General features: G+C 41.7%; 1 protein-coding gene across 1 annotated transcript in view; it reads right to left on the minus strand.

The window, feature by feature from the left end:
* Window positions 1-564: 564 nt before the first annotated feature.
* The window catches only part of AMPH (amphiphysin), a 200285-nt gene continuing 178425 nt past the window's right edge, over window positions 565-22424 (minus strand). The window contains exons 17-20 of the mRNA XM_007110538.3: window positions 10524-10733; window positions 8529-8768; window positions 5570-5671; window positions 565-1786 (exon numbers count right to left, since the gene is read on the minus strand). Coding sequence (XP_007110600.1) covers window positions 1679-1786; window positions 5570-5671; window positions 8529-8768; window positions 10524-10733 — 660 coding nt within the window. The 3' untranslated portion in view covers window positions 565-1678. The remainder of the gene's footprint in view (window positions 1787-5569; window positions 5672-8528; window positions 8769-10523; window positions 10734-22424) is intronic.

The following is a 22424-nucleotide window of genomic DNA, read 5'->3' on the forward strand; positions in this document are numbered from 1 at the left end:
ATACATACCAAATTTAAAATTCTAATAACACCCATTCTAGATCAGCTTTTACTGAGTACAATTATACTAGCAGAAAAGAGTCTAAATCAACTGAAAGGGTTTTAAGAATTCTCTTCTATAAACAATGGTCCGGTGAATTGACTCTTCTATGTCATCTAATCTATTTTTTGTATGTACCTCCCAACATAAACAGGTCAGAGAGAAAAGTAACCAAAAAAATGAGGCTGGTGTGAGAAGAAACTGCTGATTATGGAGGTCGTCAGATTTCTGCGATACACGGACTAGGGCGGCGACAGCCCGCACCTCGGAGGGGCCTCCACTGAAAGCTGTTATTTGTGCTGTAGTGATTGCCGGGCAGCAGGGACCACCGAGTGACCCGCAATGACTGGGCTGCAGGGGTTTGCAGAAGGGAGGCGGGCTGTGGAGCACAACCGGAGGAACAAGCATATTTCTGCGCAAAGAACAACTCCAACATAGACTGTTTCAAGAAGTGCACCCGAACGGGACAAGCTTTCCATAACAAAGGACTCATCGGCAGGAGTCATGGTCATTGCTGGAGATTACCCAAGGTTTATTTGGAATGACACAGCACTGAAAACAGAATCGTTACAGATGACTTGTGGATACAGCATACATCATCTATATCTTATTTTCGGACGATCTGTGAAGGTGAGTTGCGTCAATAAAAAGAGGTGGAAATATACAGGAGCTTTTTGAAATAGTGTTCTTTGGGGGTGGACCTAAATGCCCCATCAGCTAGCCAGTCTCAGAGGGGCAGAAGTTAAGCCAATTCAGCCGCTGATCCACACTCGCCCACCTCCGGTCACGGTGGCCGGACATCCAGATCCGCAGACTCTGCTTTCTCCAAAGGGGCAACAGCTCCGATGTGCCGTTAGTCATTGCATCCTGAAGAATGCCCATTCCGAACACAGATACTGTCCACTGTTTTGGCAATGGGATGGCTGGTTTTGCCCAGAGGCAAAACTGCAACTGTGATGCCAGACGGAATAAGAGCAACGCGTGTATCAATGACACATAAGAGGCTAAAAGCTACAATGGAAGGGAGAGAGCACAACTATGTATACGTAGCCTTGTGCATACACATAGATCCAGGAGTGATGAGGACGAGCTCGTGTGACTGTGTGTCCATATATATATAGAGAGAGAGGTGCTGGTAAAGAACAGTGACAACTCTTGCAGCAGTTTCGTTTTAAACACAGGAAATGTGAAAAGGGAGAGAGAGAGAGAGAGCACGTGCTCACACCTGCACAGGGGAAGAAGATAATCTCGTATTACAGGACAATTCACCACGTCTTCTGCAGGGAAGCCACTCAATACCGTACGCTTGGTGCAGAGAAATTAAGGTTCTGGTCTGGAGAAAGCTACTTTAGAACTGGTGGGAGGGGGTCGAGTATACAAGTCTCCACAGCTTGGACAAAGCACAAACAAACCTGTTAGCAAGAACGTGGGAACCAGTGAAGACTTTTTCCTTAATTTACTTGTTTTTTTTTTCCTCTAAACATTTGTTTGCACACATGCTTCATTGACACAGCCTTCCAAACTTTGTCTGGCATTGGTCTGTAAATCACTAAGAGTGTCACAGCAAAAGTGAACCCTTCAGGTTTTCACAAAGGTTTAAAAACCCAGTAATCAGGCTCCTTCTACAATACTTTTGGTCCTAATCCAGGCGCCGTGTGAAGTTCTCTGGAAAGAGGCCTTTGTACGTGGCGAGGTCTCTGTACTGGAGCCAGTCTGATTCCTTCACACCTACCAGCCAGCCTGCATCCTGCAAGACAAAGACAGGGCTTTCAGAGTCCAGCAAACTACTGGAAAAAGCTGCATTGCCAAAGATTAATAAAATAATGGGTTTAATGAGCATTGTGGTCCTGCACAAGGATGATGCACTACATGTAAACAGGTGTGCTGAGCTCAGGGGGAAGGCTTGTCCCAAGTAAGTTGTTAGTTAAAAAAAAAAAGGAGTAAACATTTGAAATTATTTTACGTATATTGTTAACTGAAGGTTAATATTAATATTATAATTTTGTATAAAGTATAGTTAATTGATGCTAACTGGATTATGACGTAAGTCCTAATCCAGTTAGCATCAATTAACTATAAGAATTAGAATTATAGCCAGTGCAGGGAATTCCCTGGCGGTCCAGTGGTTAGGACTGCGTGTTCTCACTGCCGAGGGCCCGGGTTCAAACCCTGGTCAGGGATCTAAGATCCCACAAGCCGAGCAGTGTGGGAGAGAGGGAGGAAGGGAGGAAGGGGGGGAGGGAGGGAGGAAAGAAGGAAGGAAGGGTTATAGTGAGTGCAAAGAGAGGAACACCGGGTGAAAACATCACACACAGGACCATTTCCTGTCCTGTGGATCACAGTGAAAAAAAGGCTTGAGGACCAGTGGGCTGGAATATAGTGCTGACAAGGCCATGGAAGGTCTTTTATTTCATCCTCAACCACTTGCTTATAAGAAGGAACTCTGTCTGCCAGCTCACATCATGTAACTGAAATAAACCACCATATACAAGGCTTGCCAAATACTAACAGCTCGATATGTGTTGCCTGGTATCACTATTGTGTTTGTTGTTTTTCAAGTTTATATAAACTACAAAGCTGTTTGATGTCATGACATTCTTGCTGGAAACATTTGTAGAGTCTTTGTAAATTACTCCTCATAAACATATGTCTGTCATATAGGCGTGCCCTCACAATAATGAAGACAGTTAACCACAGAAAGTTTAAAGAACCCATCCGTGCATGGTCATACAGCATGGCAGACCAAACATAAAACTGAGAAACAGAGGTTGCCATCTGCCCTTGGCCTTCTGGAGATAAGCAGAGTCTAGTTGGGAAAAGCTGAGTTGAAGGAATAATTTTAAACACACAGACCGTATGAAGTGAAACGAGAGGGAAATGACTACCTTTATTATGTTCACCAACGCAGGAAAGAGATCTCACTTAAAATGAGGGATAGTTGGATTTAATCTGAACCAATTCCCAATATAGTTCAAGTACATCAGATAAAACAAGGTCTCAAAAATTAAATAAAGAAGCTGAATACATTCCCTTTGATATAATCTGAGACCATAAATTGATGCTGCTATATAGACAAGAAATATAAGTATTTAGACAGGCCAATTTTTGAAGGCAGAAAAAAATAACACTGAGAAAAAAATGATTCAATGAAATAACTGATAAAATCCTAGCTGATGAGGAAAAGTGTCCTCTATAAAATTATGATGTTATGTATGTGAAGGACAAAGTTATACTTAGAGTAAAAGATGATAACTAAATATTTTCTAAACCTCTAGTAGACATATAAAAGGTCGTATTTTCCCCTCAAGTGTCTATATTTGACTTTATTTACAGCGGGTGAAAAATCTAATGGAGCCAAGTGGAGTCACGCATTTTAAAATAGTTTCAATAAAGACAAAAATAAAGGGCTGGCACAAACCCATAATCAAGATATATTCCAACACATTCATTCTGAAATGCAACTTATAAAGTGAAGAATCATAGTTAATATCAATCTTTAGTGAGGAAAATATAGAAAATTAAATTTTAACTGCTTAAAACATGTGGTAGACTAAAGATTTCCAGTTTTGGTAGTGGCGAAATAGCTGGTATCAGACAAATGCTTTTGCATAGAACAGTTATAAACACTAGAACAACTATATATTTATATGTAGTTATATATATACATGTGCATACAGAAAGCAACTATTTATATTTAGAAATGACAGCTATAAAATATAAGTTTATATATTAGAATTTTACAAATAATGGAGTTGTGCATGTATAACAACTATTTGAAGGCACTGAGAATGACCAAAAGCAGGTAGAAATTGGGGGATATTTAACCCTTGAAACTGCATTGGGTGAGATCTGTTAATAGAGCTTTCTCCCTGAAGATCAGCCTCAGTCTGTGTGACGCAGGGCATTCAGAGGAGCGCTTTTATGGAGAATATCTTGAAAGAGAGAACTACAGAGAACTACTATCTTGAAAGAGAGAACTACTAAGAAATTTAAAGCAGCTATTGTAACTCGGTTCAAGTACTTAAACTGAAAGATGGTAATAATGAGAATAGATGGGAAAATCTCAGCAAAAACCCAGAAACTATATAAAAGAAAACATAGAAATTATAGACCTGTGTAAGTAATATCTGAAATTAAAAATTCCCAAGATCAGATTAATAACAAATTCAAAGCAGCAGAAGAAAGGATCACTGTACTTGAAGATCAATGGAAATTATCCAATGTGAGTACAAAGAGGAGTAAATACTGAACAAAAAAACCCAGAGTCTTAGACATAAAGAAGTCCAACATATATATAATTGGAGACAGAGGAAAAAGAGGTGAAACAGAGGGAAAAATTAGGAAATAATAGCCAAAAATCTTCCAAATGTAATTTTAAAAAAATCAAGATACAAGTCTAAGGAGCTCATGAACCCTAAGCATGAAACCTATAAAAAAAATAACACCTAAGCACATTATAGCTGAACTGATGAAAACCAAAGATACAGAGAAATTCTAAAAAGTACTCAGGTATATACTGAGTATACACAGTGTATACTGAGTACACAGTGTATACTGAGAAACAAGGTTAAACAAATTACAGCTGACTTCTAATATAAATAGGAGAGAGAGGAAAACAATGGAGCAACATCTTTAAAGAGTTGAAAGAAAAAAAATCCAACTCAGAATTCTTCCTCTAATGAAAAATCTTTAAAAATGAACATGAATAAAGGCATCACATAAACGTCTTGTAAACAAATGCTGAGAGGATTTACTGCTAGAAGATCAGAACTCTAGGACTCAGGTTTTCAATAGGAAAGGAACTGAGACCAGATGGAAACTCAGATCTATAGGAAGAAATCAGAGCACTGGAAATGGCAAACATGTTGGTAAATATAAAAGACTAGCTTTTTGTCTCTTTATTTCTTTAAAAGATAACTTACGGTTAATGCAAATATATATATAAATTTATATTTTATAATATATTTTATAAGTATAAAATATATTATATATATATTTTACATATTTTCATAAGTTTATAATGAGGTTTTTAATGATTTTGAGATACCTAGACACTTTTGCCTGATATTGGTAATTTATGCTTTGTCATCTATTTGTATTAAAAATATATATATAATAGCATCCCAATAGCATCCCAAAAGAAGTGTCCTAAAAATCTAGTTAGTGATGCTGTGACCTTAAGCCCTTTTCAGAGCTGTCACACAGCATCTCAGAAGGTAGAAACGTCTTCAGGAAGTCACTGTGCCCAACTGACTCTCAGGAAAAACCAATACAGGGCTTCCCTGGTGGCGCAGTGGTTGAGGGTCCGCCTGCCGATGCAGGGGACACGGGTTCGTGCCCAGGTCCGGGAGGATCCCGCATGCCACGAAGCGGCTGGGCCCGTGGGCCATGGCAGCTGGGCCTGCGCGTCCGGAGCCTGTGCTCCGCAACGGGAGAGGGCACGGCAGTGAGAGGCCCGCATACCACAAAAAAAAAAAAAAAAAAAAAAAAACCAATACAGCCTGCAGTACTTTCCACTCTCATCCTTTACCTGGTCAGCTTCCGAATCTGAGGGCACCACCAACACCACGTCACCCCTTTGTAAGGTAAGCTCATCAGAATTTGCTGCCTCGAAATCATGCAGTGTTTCCACCTGCAAAAGATTGTAAGAGAACCGATTCATTTTAGAAAGAAAAGGAGATGTAAAATTAAAGTCTCTCAGCCAGATTATCAGCAGGCTCTCTAAGAAGCATCTCCAAGCTGGATAAAAAAGGATGAAGATGAGTCATACCCCAAGGAAGAAGGCCGCCGAAGACAGAAAAGAAATCCTCATTTCTGTTTACTTAAAATATCCGAGTCTTACAGACTGATACTGAGGTCACTTGAATGTATATTTAGTAAAGTAATGCCTTCTGCAAGAAGTAAAATGTAGTGCATTAATGAAATTTTAATTCATCATATTTTTGTTAGAGATTTGCATTGTATTATCATCAACGTTTTGTTACTGTTTGTTTTTTAACCTGAAGTAAGATACCTAGGGGAAAGTTCCTCTAACCTCAGCGTCTATAAAATAATAATTGAGAGCTTGCATGTTATATAGGAATTACTAATTAAGCCTGTGATCAATTTCTTTATAAGCAAACTTCCTTCCCTATCTTACCCTTTAAACCATGACAATCTGTTTCTTTTCCTTCTCTTTTTCTGGTTTTTAACTGAAATATAGTTGACATGTGACACTGTATAATTTAAGGTATACACCATGTTAATTTGATACATTTATATATGGTAATATGATTGCCACTGTAGCCATAGCTAGCTCCTGATCAGGTTACATAATTATCATTTCTTTTTAGTGGTGGGTTAATTAAGTTCTAGTCTCTTAGCAGGTTTGATGACTATAATACAACAGTGTCATCTATATTCACCATGGATTAGATCTCTAGGTCTACTTTACTACTTGCTGCAAGTTTGTATCTCTTAACAACATCCGTCTTAATCCACCACCCCTCTTTCCTTTTTTTTGAAAGATTTCTTTAAAATTTGATTATAGAAAATTTTTAAAAAGCAAAAGGAGAAAGAGTATTATAATGAACCCCCACGGACTCATCACCCAGCTTGGATAATGATTTAGTCATGGCCAGTTTTCTCTCTCCCATATCCCTCGCCTCAATCCCACTGCTACGATTAAACACCTGTTTTTTTTGTTTTTTTTTCTTTTTCATTTTATTATTTATTTATTTATTTTTGGCTGTGTTGGGTCTTTGTGGTTGCACGTGGGTTTTCTCTAGTTGCGGCGAGCGGGGGCTACTCTTCGGTGTGGTGCACGGGCTTCTCATTGCAGTGGCTTCTCTTGTTGAGGAACACGGGCTCTAGGCACCTGGGCTTCAGGAGTTGTGGTGCGTGGGCTCAATAGTTGTGGCTCACGGGCTTAGTTGCTCCGCGGCATGTGGGATCTTCCCGGACCAGGGCTCGAACCCGTGTCCCCTGCATTGGCAGGTGGATTCTGAACCACTGCGCCACCAGGGAAGTCCTAAACACCTGGCTTTTAAGCTGTGTATTTTGCGTACAGAATCATAACATGTCAGAGCTGGAAATGACTATCAAATTCATTTTTCTGATGAGAAAACTGAAGCCCAGAGAGAGGGTAAGTGCAATTCCCCAGCTCACACTGCAGCTAGTGAGCAAAGCCAGGGAGGGACCCAGCCAGGCCTGGCTTTGCATGGCACCTGCCCCCTTGATTTCATGTCCTCTTCTTATAACAGAACCCAGTGGGGCACATGTCCTCACTGGCCACAGGTCTAGCTTTTTTCTCCACATTAATTCATTCATCAATCCCACCTGGACCCACTGGAGGTGACAAGGTAGCAGTTACTTTCTAATGAGCAGAGAGAGAGAAGAGGATTCTACTCAAGCCCACCCCGACAAACACACACAGAGTTAACACTTTTTAAAAGACAAAGAGCTGAATTAGGAAATGCAAAATCAAACATGCAAATTAACATTCCAACTATATTCTGTTAGGTAGGATTATCTGCCTTTAACCCCTGGCTTAAACTAGGGTATTAGGCTTAAGTATTAGGGATTTACTGGGTTTTTGGTATGCACCCTTCCGTTTATGAAGACTTTAGTAGCCATTTGATGGCCTCTCTGAGCAAAACCTTCTTGCCATTATTTTTTATCCTTATCGTGGAAGCCCATTAAGATAGTTACTAACTTTCAATATATTTATTGACTCCCTACTCTGTGCCATGCACTACAACAAGATGCCAGAGCTGACTGAACGATTCATGTATCCTGCCCTCCATGGGGGACCAGATGAGCACACAGATGATTTCAAGCCCTGGGCTCTAGGGGGAGCTTGGGAGGGCACACCCATTCACTACCAAGAAGAAATCCACCCATTCACTACCAAGGGACATATCATTTACCCCGCGGTGAACTTTCTTTAATTATTGGTTGTTAAAATATGGAAAGACATGACTGTGGTTCTTGTAGCCCAGCAGCTTGGAAACCTTGCCATGTTACAATGGAATGTGGGAATAAAGCCTAAGGCAGTCAGAGAACAAATACATATAGCAAAAAGATTAAAAATCAGACAACTAAATTTGCACAAAAGGACCTCAAAGCAAAGGAAGGGCAAATGGCCACCAGATTAAAAAATAACAAATGTTAAGAGATCTGAAACACATTTCTCCTTTTTAAAAGAGAATCAGCTTTAATTTAAGTAAAACTGTATCGCAGGTCATAGAGAACTGAAAATATATTTAAAAATCAGGTGTGGCACTTCAAAGGTATCCCTTTGTGCAGATAAGACAACCAACGTACAAGCTTTTGAACTAAACAATGAACCTCGGTTAACTGCAAATCAAATGGAACACAGTTCTCAAGTAGGGCTAAATTTAATTACACTCTGTTCTCCATCCAAAGCGACAGATTTTTCTATTACATTTTCCTGACATTGAATAAAATAAGAAAAAAAAAAGCAAAATAACAAGAAGAAATGTTAAGACCTTGTAGAGGAAGCCGGGAGGCCCTTCCTGGAGGGCCTCGCTTGCGGAGGGGGCTGCTGGCTGGGAGGCCTTGCCCGCCTTGTGTTCCTCCGAGGCCAGCGCTGGTGTCTCGCCGGTGGAGCCCGGAAGAGCCACGTCAGCAGTTGCCTCCATGAACTCTGCACCCATGGCCTCTTCGTGTTCTCCCTCCCCTTCATTGTTGGAGGCGGGCTCTATGACCACCGAAGGGATGACCTTCTCCTAAAGGAAGAAAAATGTGGTTGGCAGCGACTGGGAAAGAAGACTTCTGTACCCTCCAAGGGCGGCCACTACCCCACCCCACGCTGCCTGGCTCCACTGTCCCCACCTCCCCCATTCAGCTAAATGCCTGCTGTTCCCTTATTCTGGCCTTTGGCCCTTCCACCTTGCAGGCCCTTCCTCCCGACACGGCTTCCTTTCTATCTCTCCTGAGACAGAAGCCCTTAGTAGGACTGATTTCTGGATCCTTGAACAACCAGGCAGTCTGGTAACAGTGAGGTTACTAGGGAAACTGGGAAGTGGGTTAGGAGGCTTCGGGGGAGAGAGGGCGAGTCACCAGGGGGGTGGGGGGACAATCCTGAAAGGGAACGTAGTAGGACTCCAAGGATGCTCTCATTTTCGCAGTGGTCCGTTCTTGTCCCACTGAATAGTAACCCTCGCCTGACATTTCACCTCCTGTGACTGCTTTTCTCCTTGAAACCATATTGTTGGTAAAGATCTGGTGGCCCGTGTTTGGAGATAATCTGCCCGTCCTTTGCTTGTTGATTAGCACCAGAGCCCACACTGCAGTGACAACTTGAAGGAGGACAAGTCCCACCAGCCACTCTAAGCACCTGTGCTGTCTGGGGGAAAAGCAGAACCAAAGGATCAAGATCTCTCTTTCTTTTTTTAACAAAGATAAGCACTGAGGGGAATTTCGCTAGCATCATGGAAGCCTGGAGATCAAGTTCAATACATCCTCAGGTATCAGCGGACACAGACACCTCCATTCTTCAATTTGGAGAAAACAATACACTCTTTCAACAAGCATAGCAATACATACAGGACTATGCCCGGCATTGTGACAAAGACAATCTACGGAAAAAACGGCATATACGTCTGAGTTATTTCTTTAAGTAGTGCTGCTACCTGCTGTTTGAAGGGATCATTCAATTTCAAGCTTTAAGTAACTCTGGGGAGATTACCGGAAATTCATCAAGAGTAAAATAATCAGGAAAAAGCAAAGCCTCACATGAAACCAACTCTTCACTGTTTCCACTTAGGAGAGCAAGAACATGGGCTTGAGAAGAGCTGTCCTTGCTTTGGCTGCTGGGTTTGAGGTTCCACATTAGCAACGTCTGCATTTGTTGCCTTTGAGTGTTTCTCTGAGGAAATGAAGAACGTGGGTAACTCCAACTTCATGTACGTTATCAATGACCCATTTTCTTTTGAAAGTGCAACACAGGGGTGGGCTTTTGGTGGAAGGAGCCTAATGGTGAGTTTGGGGCACTCTAAGAAAAATAATGACCACAAAATAGTAATTACAGTAATATGCTATAACTACTAATACGGGCTTCTCACCATGTGCCTGGCACCTGGCTAAGCACTTTGTGGCTATTTTCTCACTGCATCCAACAACCCTGTGTTTGTTCTATCATATTCTCTTCCTCCTTCCCCCATTCTCATCCTTTTCACTGTGCTTCACTCCTTTTCTCCATCACGTTATTCCACGGTTTCCTTTGCCCCTACCTGTGCTTAAGCCCAGTCCGCCAGAGCAATAGGGGCCCGTGTGGAGCCCCACGATGCTGATACTGAGAGAGAATGCTGAGGCCACTCTTCCTGAGAATTGAGTATTTCGTTTTGGTGGAGTGCAATGCCACAGAATGCCTACCAACTGTCCACAACTCCACATCCAAAAGAGGTACCACCATTACCCAACAGACAGAGGATTTCAATGGGCGTTATCTCCCTAGAACCTCCATTTACTAGGACATGTACCTGAGTTGCTGCTGCTTCTGTTTCTACCGGTTGAGGTCTGTCACCATCTACAGCCTCCGTGGCTTCGGTGTCAATCTTGGCGTCCTCTGAACTCGCTCCTTCTCCAGCAGGAAGAGTCACCTTCTCTGTCTCTGCTTCCCCCACGGGGGCCCCCTCCGCTGCCGGCACCAAGGTCCCGGCCGTCACATCAGCATCCGTTGCAGGGATGAGCTGTAAACCAGAAACCAAACAGGCTGTGTCTGTCTCCACGGGCCTCAGGAAGAGTCAGACTCAGCCCTTCCACGTCTCTCCCCTCCGCTGAGGCCATCAGACTTCCAGGCTTTCTTTGTCATGTCCTGAAGCCCAGGATGCAGGTACACCAGAGTCTGCCATTTGCTCCACAAAACCCTGACTCCTCTTCCTCCTGGCCCCCAACAATGCTGCATTCCTCAGCTTTCCTTGCAGTTGCGTGTAGCACATGGAATTTGAATGGAAGTGACACATGCCACTCCTGAGACACGGCTTTTAAGGTGAGCGTGGTCCCCTCCTCAAGCTCTTTCTAGCTTTGTTGGCTGAAAGCAGAGGGCGGCAAGGCTGTAGAGGCTATCTGAGTGATGAAATGGAAGGGGCCCCGGCCGGATACTACCTGGGTCATGGAAGAAAGCCACTTAAAAGTACCCTCATCACACAAAGTCAGAATTGAGAAAAACTGTATTTTAGTATGAACTTCCAAATCTTCATGGGGAAAGGTCCCAGAAGCTAAATCCCAGTCATGAAAAAAAAAAAAAAAAATGAGGAACTTTCTCAATGAGACCTCTTGAGAATGAAGGGAAAATCATTTTTGTCATCAAATATGCAATATAATCCAAAAATCAAATCGGACTTTGGGTCCTTTACTGAGAAAAGCAAGACAGAAAAAAAGAGAATTTTGTTTCTAAGGTTGGAACGCCGTCAGAAGAGCTTTAAATAGTATTTAAAACTTGTAATAATGAAATAAAGTGCAATCCGAAGTTTCAGTTTTGCACAGATTGGCTATGGAGTCCAAGTCTTGAACAAGACTCTCACATCAGTTTGGCAGACATGATTTGAGAGGTTCAAATCGGAAAGACTGAGAAAGAAGGAGAACTGTAGCTTGATCTTATATAATACACTCAGGACGCATCTTTCAAAAACTGATCTTGCTAGCTGATGTGATTAGTATTAGCCATTCCTTTTCTTTATTGAATAAATTCTACCCAGTCTGTCCTACTAAGTTAGGAAAACTCTGATGTTGCAGATATTAACTGTCAAACCCAGAATACTGAAAAGGGTGATGGAGAGTGCCTGCCAATCGGGCCTCAGAAATGGGACATGGAGATTCTGAGCTACACCCCTACAGTCACAGCCGGGCATTTTTAAAAATAACAACTTTCTTCTGACTCAAATTTACTCTTATTTATAAAAATAACCCATTGCAGTATACACACTACTAAATAGAAATTAGATAACCAACATGGACCTACTGTATAGCACAGGGAACTATACTCAGTATCCTGTAATAATCTATAAAGGAGAAGAATCTGAAAAAGAATACACACGTATATATATGTATAACTGAATCACTTTGCTGTACACTGGAAACTAACACAACATTGTAAACAAACTATACTTCAATTTAAAAAAAGAAAAATAAATCAATAACCTGTTGCAGAATACATTTTTCTGCAACATTTTACTTTAGAAATGAAAAATAATGCTAACAGTGGAGTATTTGTTATAAGTATTACTCATATTCTTAGAAATTTACTTCCCTCTCTTAGGAGAATTTCCTATTATGAGAATTTGGCTCTCCACACGGTATGCAATGATCCAAAAGGCAGCCACTGGCCATGACATGGCATTTATTTTTTTTTTCTACTCTGGCATTAAAGCACATGACTGCAGAAAAGTAATCCTTCTACCTGAATTGTAATATACTTATTTAAGATGAATTATAAACGCTGATAATTACTGAAGTGGGGTAACAGGTACAGGAGGATTTATATTTAGGTGGATAACTGAAAATTCCTCTAATAAAAAGTTAATTTAAAAATTTAAGAGAATTGCACCTCTTGTTTTACATAAACGGGTCTTTTTATGTATATGTTTGTTACCATTGTTAAAAGAGTAATACTCAGAATATATATTAGGAGGGCATCTTAATTCTAAGAAGAGTAATAACAACTGCTCTTAGCTTTACTGTTGGAGAAACCAACAAGCTCCCTCCAGGATCCCAAGGACCTAATGAATTTTCTTCCTCATCGGAAACTATACATAAAGACAATGTGCATGCAATGAACTTATGAGCTCAAATGTAGAAAACAAATTGTATTGTCATCATTCTAAGTTACGTATACTTTCTATCTGTCTGGAAAAACCACACCTATGGAGTGAACATCCCCCTGGTTTCAACAGCTTCGAACCAGACAGGGTCTGTACTATGCAGACACCATGGGCAAGCAATGAATACCACTACATACACACATGCACACAGACACAGTGTTACAGATCAAAAAGCAGGCATTATGGTATTGACAGGCTACTCCTCCAAGTTATTATACATAAACGCTTCCTTACATACATGTTCCAAGCACATACTATTAGTAATTGGATTTTACTCTCAACTGGATTGATATATCTCCCGAAGAGAATATATTTTGGTGAAGTATCGATGGGCTTACCAAAAGTAATTTTTTAACTCGATACAAATAGAATGTTAATAATTTATCCTGATTTATCTCTATGGCTCTGATTTATCTCTCTGGCTGATAGAGTCCCTGATTTATCTCTCTGGCTCTATATAACTATCAGTTTGGCTGTATCCGATTTTACTAGTGCAAGATATACATGTCATCACCTCTCCTTTGTTAAATAATTTTAATAGGCACAAAATATTGAAAGTAACAATGCTAATAAAGACAAGGTGCTAAGGAAATGGCACTGACTACAGAGAGGAAAAGCCAAACATTTTGAATGACCTACTTGGGAAAGGGAAGAAATGATCACTCCTCCATACTTCTCTGAGTCCATTAGAAATGAATTCCTATTTCTATAGCTGAAATTAACACTCTGATTTTACAGACCTTAAGAACATTATAGAAAACAGAGAAGGACGTCACCACCTGTACTCCCTTGTATCTTTCTGCCTCTGTCTGACACGCCTCTGAAAAATCAAGGATGCCCTGACCCTCACCTTATGTCTGGAATCTGTGCCATATTTTCTTCTCTTACCAAAATATTTGGAAAATAGAATCCATTTGCTCAGACTAGGTGTTAGCTCTAGATAAATCAAGAACAGATTAAAAAGGTTTTCAGTGACAGAGTTATCCCTCTATGATTATTTTTATGCATTCCAATCTGTTAGCTAATGTAGACTTACTCTAAATTTAGTCTTTTCTAGACTCTAGACACCTGCAACCACAATGACTAATGACTGTTGTTGTTTTTTTGTTGTTGTTTTTTTTAAGGGAGACCAGAGTATTGAAACTACTGGAAGTATTTCAAGCCTTTGATATTCAACGTTACTAAATTTTTCTCTTCACTACACATTTTAAGAGAAACACTATTATCTTATCTTCTGCCAAAACTGTATTATCTGTTCACCAAATAGATTTATGGTGGGAAATCATCTGATGCAAAAAGAGACTAAAAACAGTTCTCCCTACCCTCAGGTTGTTTACTGTATCCACAAGGTCCGTGAATCACATGCACCCTATTGCCAATTTGCAAATTAATCACACAGAAATCACAAGGATCTGCAGGGGACCTTCTTTGAGAAGGTGAGCGGTTCTCACTTTATCACACTGTATAGATCTTACTGCCTTTGAATCTTCTGCCTCAACAAACCCCTTGGTGCAAAGCAATATGGTCATGGCATGCATGGCAGAGTCTTTTCAAACACCTATGTGCCTTAGCTAGATTTCCTGCAAGCGGAATGAAATGAATGCAATGCAACAATGGCCCCCATATCCTGCACAGCAGGGGAACACAGTGGGTGACAGAAACTAACCGGTCCCTCTGGGCGATGGTGCCCTAGAAGCAGGTCAACAAGGGCTGAGACCCCAGATAAGAGCTGTGATTGGTTGCAGGAGAATTTGTAATCTGCGGGCTTTGTGTAATTTATTGATTTATTTTATTCATTCATTGTTTTCTTGGCAATATTAGCTCTGAACAATGCCTGAAAAGCAGCTTGCCAACTGTGTAACTGATCTGGATGAGGAAAAGAGATGCCCTAGTATGAAATTCCTATAGGGTAGGCCATCTGAAAATAGGTATTTTTTTGCATAAAAAAATAATAGATACCATGGTTTTCAAAATAATAAAGTAAATAATTTATGGTGCCATTTTGATATATTTATTTTTATTCATTTTCTGTGCACATAGGGACTTTATTTTAGAACACATGGATTGTGTTTCTTGGGAAAATTATATTAGTGGATATATAATACTTTGCTTTTTCTATTTAACAATTTATTTAACAGTTCTCCTATAATTGAACACTAGCTGGTTTCTAGTTTGTGTGTATGTGTGTTAATACAATATAGTTTCTTTTTAAAATTTTAGTATTTTTATTAAATGGTGGTCATTAGAGAAAATTTGAAAAACATGGGAGCATAAAGAAGAAAACAAAGTACCCATCACTTCATGATCAATGTTAACATTTTGATGTGTTTTCTCCCACACGTCTTTTTGCTATGGACACACATGCTTGAACTTAACTGGGATTTATCTACGGTTTCACCCCTGGTCCCAGCTAGTAGCAGAGGCATCACCTAGGAGCTTGTTAGAAATGCAGGGTCTCAGATCCCACCCCAAACCTACTGAATTGGAATCTTGATCTTAATGAAGTCCAGGGAATTCATGTATGTAGTAAAGGTAGCACTGCCTTTTGCACTCTGCATTACATTGTAAGCATTTCATAACCATCTATCTTAAATCCCCCAAATGCATGTGTCAAAGGATGTGTTGGTGTGAGAGTGACAGTAGGTCCCAGGTGACCTGGATGCTTCAGAAAGATGTGCCCACACTCATGGTGGGCTGGGTACCAGTGTCTTCTATCTGGGGTGGGATGGATGACACATATTTTTCTATGCCAGTCTCAGTTATTGTGCTTTTAGGACTTGTTCATGCCTTGGTTTGTGGAAAATTCTCCAGAGCTTGGCTAATACTTTTAGAGTACTATTCATGCTTTGACTCACTTTGTATATTTAAGCGTAAAGAGCATTAAAATGAAAAAATACACTGATAACACTGAATCTGGTAAAATTTTGTGATTTATTTTTTTTCTGTTTCAGTCTTACAATCTTCAGTTATGTGCTCACCGGATGCATTTGATTTTCATTAAAATATTCCTGGGGTAAATGACACAAATGATAAGTAAAGAATGTAAGAAATATTGGGCTTCCCTGGTGGCGCAGTGGTTGAGAGTCCGCCTGCCGATGCAGGGGACATGGGTTCGTGCCCCGGTCCGGTAGAATCCCACATGCCGCGGAGCGGCTGGGCCCGTGAGCCATGGCCGCTGGGCCTGCGCGTCCGGAGCCTGTGCTCCACAACGGGAGAGGCCACAACAGTGAGAGGCCCGCGTACCGCAAAAAAAATAAAATAAAAAAAAGAATGTAAGAAATATATACTTTTAATTTGGTTACACTTGCGTCAGAGAGTAGCCATCTTCCTGACATTTGCTCTTGGCAGGAGGCACTTGGCTAAAAGATCACTGAATTCTAGGCTTTCCAATTTATCCCAAACATGGAGAGTAATAATTCTGATCCACAGACAGGTTTCTTCTTGACAGTTTCAATATATGCACATTCTGTAGCCTGCCGAGAAAACTGACATTTACTGTGGCTCTACAATTTTCCAGGTGTTTTACATTTATTGCATGTCTGAAGGTCCAAGCATTTGTATGAAAACACAGGATTCTCTTCAGGATCCATTTTAAAGAAAAGCTTAAGAGGCAGCTAGAGAAGAGAAGGTTCCTATACTAAGACACAGTCTGGTGGATGGCACTCCTCCTCACATAAACTACACTTAAAACACGGCAGGTCATAATTCCCCTTCAGCAAGCCTGCAGTGTGAGCTCTCCCATGGAACACCATGCCTCCAATGCTGTTCCCTTCAAAGGCTGCCCCTGGTATTACAAACTTCATGTGATAATCTATACGTTTCCTTTCTAATAAAGGAATTTAGTGGGTTTTTCTCCCCCTGACCTTCAGCTCAATCATCTTTTTTCAATCTACTCTCCTAGTATTGCCGGCAGTCCCATCATAAGCCTTTAGCAGCCTGGTCCCAGCGCAACTCAGCTGCTGGCAGCAGGGTTGCCATGGCAACATCTGTCCAATTTAGCTCCATACTTTCTTTAAAAATTAAGATCTCCTGCTGAAATGCCAAAGTTAAGGAATTTGGGGGTTAATTTGGCCTTTAAGGTCATAGCAGAATATCCAATAATGATACACATTAAATTATTAAAGTTTTAATTAGAGATTCATTTGCAAAGTGTATGGGAGAAATGCACAGGAAAGGCGGATTTATCTTTACAAGCAAAGGTAAATATTGTGCGTTGCACACTCAGAGATTGGGACGTGAGCAAGTATTAGTTTCAGAAGTAGCCACAAAACACAGCTTCAATGGGGGTTCCAAAGAACTTGTTAAAGAGGCTCTTTAGAAAATGCCTTTACTGCACAATAAACATTTCACCCCACCTGGCTATGGTATCTTTTTTTGTGTGTGTGGTATGCATGCCTCTCACTGTTGTGGCCTCTCCCGTTGCGGAGCACAGGCTCCGGACGCGCAGTCTCAGCGGCCACGGCTCATGGGCCCAGCCGCTCCGCGGCACGTGGGATCTTCCCGGACCGGGGCACGAACCCGTGTCCCCTGCATCGGCAGGCGGACTCTCAACCACTGCGCCAACAGGGAAGCCCCTGGCTATGGTATCTTTGAGCATTTGCTGCCACTGCTCAAACCGCCTCCTAGTGAGTAGGCTCAGGCTCAGACGGCAGAGGCAGGGCTGCCAGACACACCCAGAGACTAAACCAAAAAATGGAGATCTGTAAATCACCTAAATGTCATCATGCTCTGTTGGCAAAACTCCCAACCCTGACCCTGCCAAGAACCACAGGCATGTCCTTGGGCAACCTGTGACTCAGCCAGATGGCAGTCGGAGGCCTGAATCTTGAGGAAAGGTAAGCAGCTGACTGTCACAGGTGGAAGACCCAACTGCCTACCCTCTGATATGACAGCCTTTGACTAGTCCCTGGACTTGGCAAGTAAAACACTCCATGCTGATCTGTCGCCCCGTTTGCCTAGCAAATAGAAGCTGGAAAATAAGACATGATTCAAGGGCGCTCTCATTACAAAGGATTTGGAAATCCTTAACTGTTTAATGTAGTACGTTGTAGATTTTTGAGAGCAGGAAGAGAACATATTGTGTATCAAACACAACTTGTAAAGGAGAGATGAGAAAACCGGTAGAGAACGGGAAAATGATTTCCCAAGGCCACCTCACTGGTAAGCCATGGAGCTAAGAGTCTCCAGACTCTTGGTTCAGGGATCTTTCCAATACATCCCCTTAGATCCTTGCTTTGCAGCCAAAGTGGAGGATTAGGATACCCATTGTCTCTGAGAAGCTCAAGGTTGGACACTACAAGCATTTCTATTTCTTTTTTTTTTTTTTTTTTTTTTTTTGGTACGCGGGCCTCTCACTGTCGTGGCCTCTCCCGTTGCGGAGCACAGGCTCCGGACGCGCAGGCTCAGCGGCCACGGCTCACGGGCCCAGCCACTCCGTGGCGTGTGGGATCCTCCCAGACCGGGGCATGAACCCGCGTCCCCTGCATTGGCAGGCGGACTCTCAACCACTGCGCCACCAGGGAAGCCCTCTATTTCTTTTTGACCCTTCAGCTCCACATCAGGAATATGCACCAAGACGAAGCATTGGTTGGAGAAAGTCCTGGTATCAGCACGGAGGGATTTCAGCCCAGTTGTGACCCTGTTGGCTTTAGATTGGTCTGTAAATGTACTTTTATAAAAACCTGCTCTTTTGAAAAATACAGCATCCGGAGTAGTTATAAGATGAACACCTATGGGTTAAAATGTCAGGATCTGCATTTCATGTCATCACTTTCTGGGTGTGTGATCTTGGTTTCAACCACATAAACTCTCTGTGTCTCAGTTTCCTTAATCTGCACAATGCGGTAATGATACCTAAAGAATGCTTCCTTCACAGGATTGCTGTGAGATTAATGTATGTCAAATATTAGCATACAATATGGTCCTGTTGCCTGCGCCTTAACTCTCGGTGTTTCAGTCATACTGCCTTTCGCTGCAGGCCAAACACAGTAATTCTCAAAGGCAGCACTTGGGTTGGTTGAGACTCAATATTGGCAACATTGAGACTCAATTTGCCAGAGAAAAGGAAGGGATCCCTGATCCAAAATCAAGCGCTTTTTCCTGATCACACTTACGGTTCCAGCTCATGTCCACTAATGAGGAGAGGTCCATGGAAAGGACCTTCTACCCTGGAGGTGTTGAGAGGATCAACAGAAGAAGAAAGGGCAAGAACAGGTGCAGAACTATAAGACACACTGGTCTGGATGTTCAGTTCCATATTATCCATGGACCAAGTAAACCTTGATACTGGGACCCACAGAGTGAGAGATCTGAGCCCACAGACACATCTCCAAGGCTCTGCCAAGTCAAAATCCTGTTTGGGGTAAGACTAGGATTGATGGAGGGTGGGGGTGGGTTTTATAAAGAGTTGTCTTTTTAGCATTCTTGGCCATCAGCCCAATTGGATCTGGTCTTACCCAACTGGGCTGATGGCCAGGAAGGGTATCAATGTGGGCTTATCCATTGAGCTCAGTAAATACTGAGAGAGAATAAGGGAGTTTTTATCCTGAAGTTAATGACAACCAAAGCCATGTTAAAAACAGCAAGTTCAAGCACTAGATTTAGTATGTGCCAAAAAGTATACACCAAACCGGACGCAAAAGGTCACATATTGTATGATTCTATGTATATGAAATATCCAAGGTAGATAAATCCATAGAGACAGAAAGCAGATTGGCAGTTCCCAGAGGCTGGAGGTGGGGACCACGGGTATGGGGTTTTAACCTGGGGAGATGAAAATGTTTCGGAACGAGATAGAGGTGGTGGTTGTACATTAGGAATGTACAAAAGCCACCGAATTTTTCACTTTAAATCGATTAATTTCATGTTATGTGAATTGCACCTCAATAAGAAAAAAAAGCACATGCCAAAAGTAACACTTCAAAAATCACTAGGCACCCATCATCGACAAATGGCTCCTCGAAAGTGGAAGAAAAATCTGAAAGCTCACGATCGTGTTCACATGTAATTATAACACTGAAGAAATAATAACATTCCACAATCATCACATGGGTCTGTGCAAGAAGGGGCTTTGTAATATGAGACCCCAGAAAGCAGGGAAGATGGTTTGGGTGTGCTGCTTAACAGCTGGCAGGTGGTGAATGAATACTTAATATCAGCCACATGTGGAAACAACCACGGCCCCATTTTCCAGAGACAGAAACTGACAACCCCCGGTCAACCTGCTCTGTGAGGTGTGAGGCATGGGGAGTTGTCCACCATCTTGTTACCTTCATCTTAGCCCTGGCTAACTCCATCTCTTCCCCGTGATGTGCTGCAGTGGTAGAGAGAAAGAAAGGTCTCGGCCCGGCCACTTGGGTCAACTTCGAATACATCTCTGGAGCTCATCTGCCTGTGTGCTCCTTCTATCACCCCCCTGAAGGAGGCTGCATGCCTCTGAATGCCCACATCTTCCTGGCAGTGAAGGTTGGAACATTCCCTATCAATGGACCCAATATGAAGGTCCCTAGAAGAGAAAAAGTCTTCTCAGAAAAGGCAAAGAATTTTGATGGGATGCAGCTTCTTTAGGAACCAAGAGGAAATTTGCGCTGATGGGGACCGAAATAAGACCGAGCCCCTTAATATCAACGTGCAACAAAAGGAAAAGGGGTGCTGTTATCTTGCACATCTGTGGCCAGCTCCTTCCCAGAGTACAGCTTTCACCTACATCTGCTTATCTTGGAGGAAACCACTTATCATGAAGATGATCACAATAATGATATTATCCAACTCTCACTGTTGGAGGAACATCTACGTGCCAGATGCTAAACTAGTGACATGGATTATTTCCAAGCCCTTGCCAGAAACTTTGAAGGTAATTATCATTATTCCCATTTTACATTTGTGGCAACTGGGGCTCAGATGTCACAAGGCCACTGGGCAGCGTAATGAGAAAGGTGGCCCTGCTTTTGATCACAATAAACAGCTTCCTTTTCCTAAATATAAAAATTCAATTATCTGAATGGAAACTGAAAGAAAGAAAATGACCATGTAATATTGGTATTTTAATAGCTTTGGCTGTAGTCTCTTTCAGGATCAGTAGATTATGGTGTCAATCAGTCAACACATCAATGACTCAGAATTTACTGGGCATGTATTATTCACCCAGTTCTGCGCTGGGTGCCATGGAACACAAAAGAAACAGCTATTTGTTTGGCCTGCAGGGCACTGAGAATGTAATTAGCTGCTAATAGGAATGCAGTCAGACTCAGAGAAAATAACCATTCCTGTGATTTTTTTTTTTCTGAGAAAGGTAAAAAAGGTACATCTCTCTCCAAGACATGCACATCTGTCTGTCTGTCTGTCTATCTATCGCCATATACATCCATATGCATATATAATTATATACGTTATAATTTAAAGCATGCTTCAGAGTGAGCACTTTGCGTTTGCCCATAATTCTATGATAATGAAGGGCAGACAAGAAATTGCCGGCTTCCTCTGTGTCTTCCTCTGACAGATCCGAGCTCACATCTAGAGGCACAGTGGAAGCCTGAGTTCCCACGTTCACGCTGCACAAGGAGAAAACTCAAGGCTGTTGCCCACACACACGCCCATCACAGAAGGATGCCCGGACCTCTGTGTAATGTGCGCCTCACCCAGCACCAGTCTGTGTGAACCAGGACGGCAGAAGCCATATCTACTGCCTGCATCACCGTATCCCCCAGACCCAGAACAGAGCCTGACATCTAGAGAGGACTCAGCTATATCTACCAGCTGAATGAAGGAGGAAACTAGTACATGCATTCTACACACACAGATAGAAATATTCCTGGAAAGATGAAGTTCACAGACCATAGTGTATATCTCTATGTATGTATCTATCTATCATGTATCTGTTTACCTATCTACCTATCTATCATCTATCAATCATCTATCTGTTTACCTATTATCTACCATCTATCTATCTAATCTATCTATATCTGTTTACCTATCAGTTATCTATCATCTATCTATCATCATCTATCTGTTTACCTATTATCTATCATCTATCTATCTAATCTATCTATATCTGTTTCCCTATCAGTTATCTATCATCTGTCTATCTATCTATCATCATCTATCATTTATCTGTTTACCTATCAGCTATCATCTATCTATCTATGGATGTATGTATCTATCATCAATCTATCTGTAGTTGTTGGTTTAAATTGGTCCTGACAAGTCAACTTAAGTTTGGTAAAATGTTCAAAAAACGAAACACAACAAAACCAAAAGTAGTTCCTCAAATAACGGGTCAGTGTTTCACCTTCCAGGATTCTAAAATTATTCTAAAAATTCTAAAGTTCTAAAAATATCTACCTCGATCTTTTCCCCATTTATTTGTTTTGGAAACAATGCTAACCCTAAATTTAATTACACTGCATTATTTCTTTAAAAATAATAGGGAATGGGCTTCCCTGGTGGCGCAGTGGTTGAGAGTCCGCCTGCCGATGCAGGGGACGTGGGTTCGTGCCCCGGTCCGGGAGGATCCCACATGCCGCGGAGCGGCTGGGCCCGTGAGCCATGGCCGCTGAGCTTGCG

This window comes from Physeter macrocephalus, chromosome 5 (assembly GCF_002837175.3).
Source record: "Physeter macrocephalus isolate SW-GA chromosome 5, ASM283717v5, whole genome shotgun sequence".
Classification (NCBI taxonomy): domain Eukaryota; kingdom Metazoa; phylum Chordata; class Mammalia; order Artiodactyla; family Physeteridae; genus Physeter; species Physeter macrocephalus.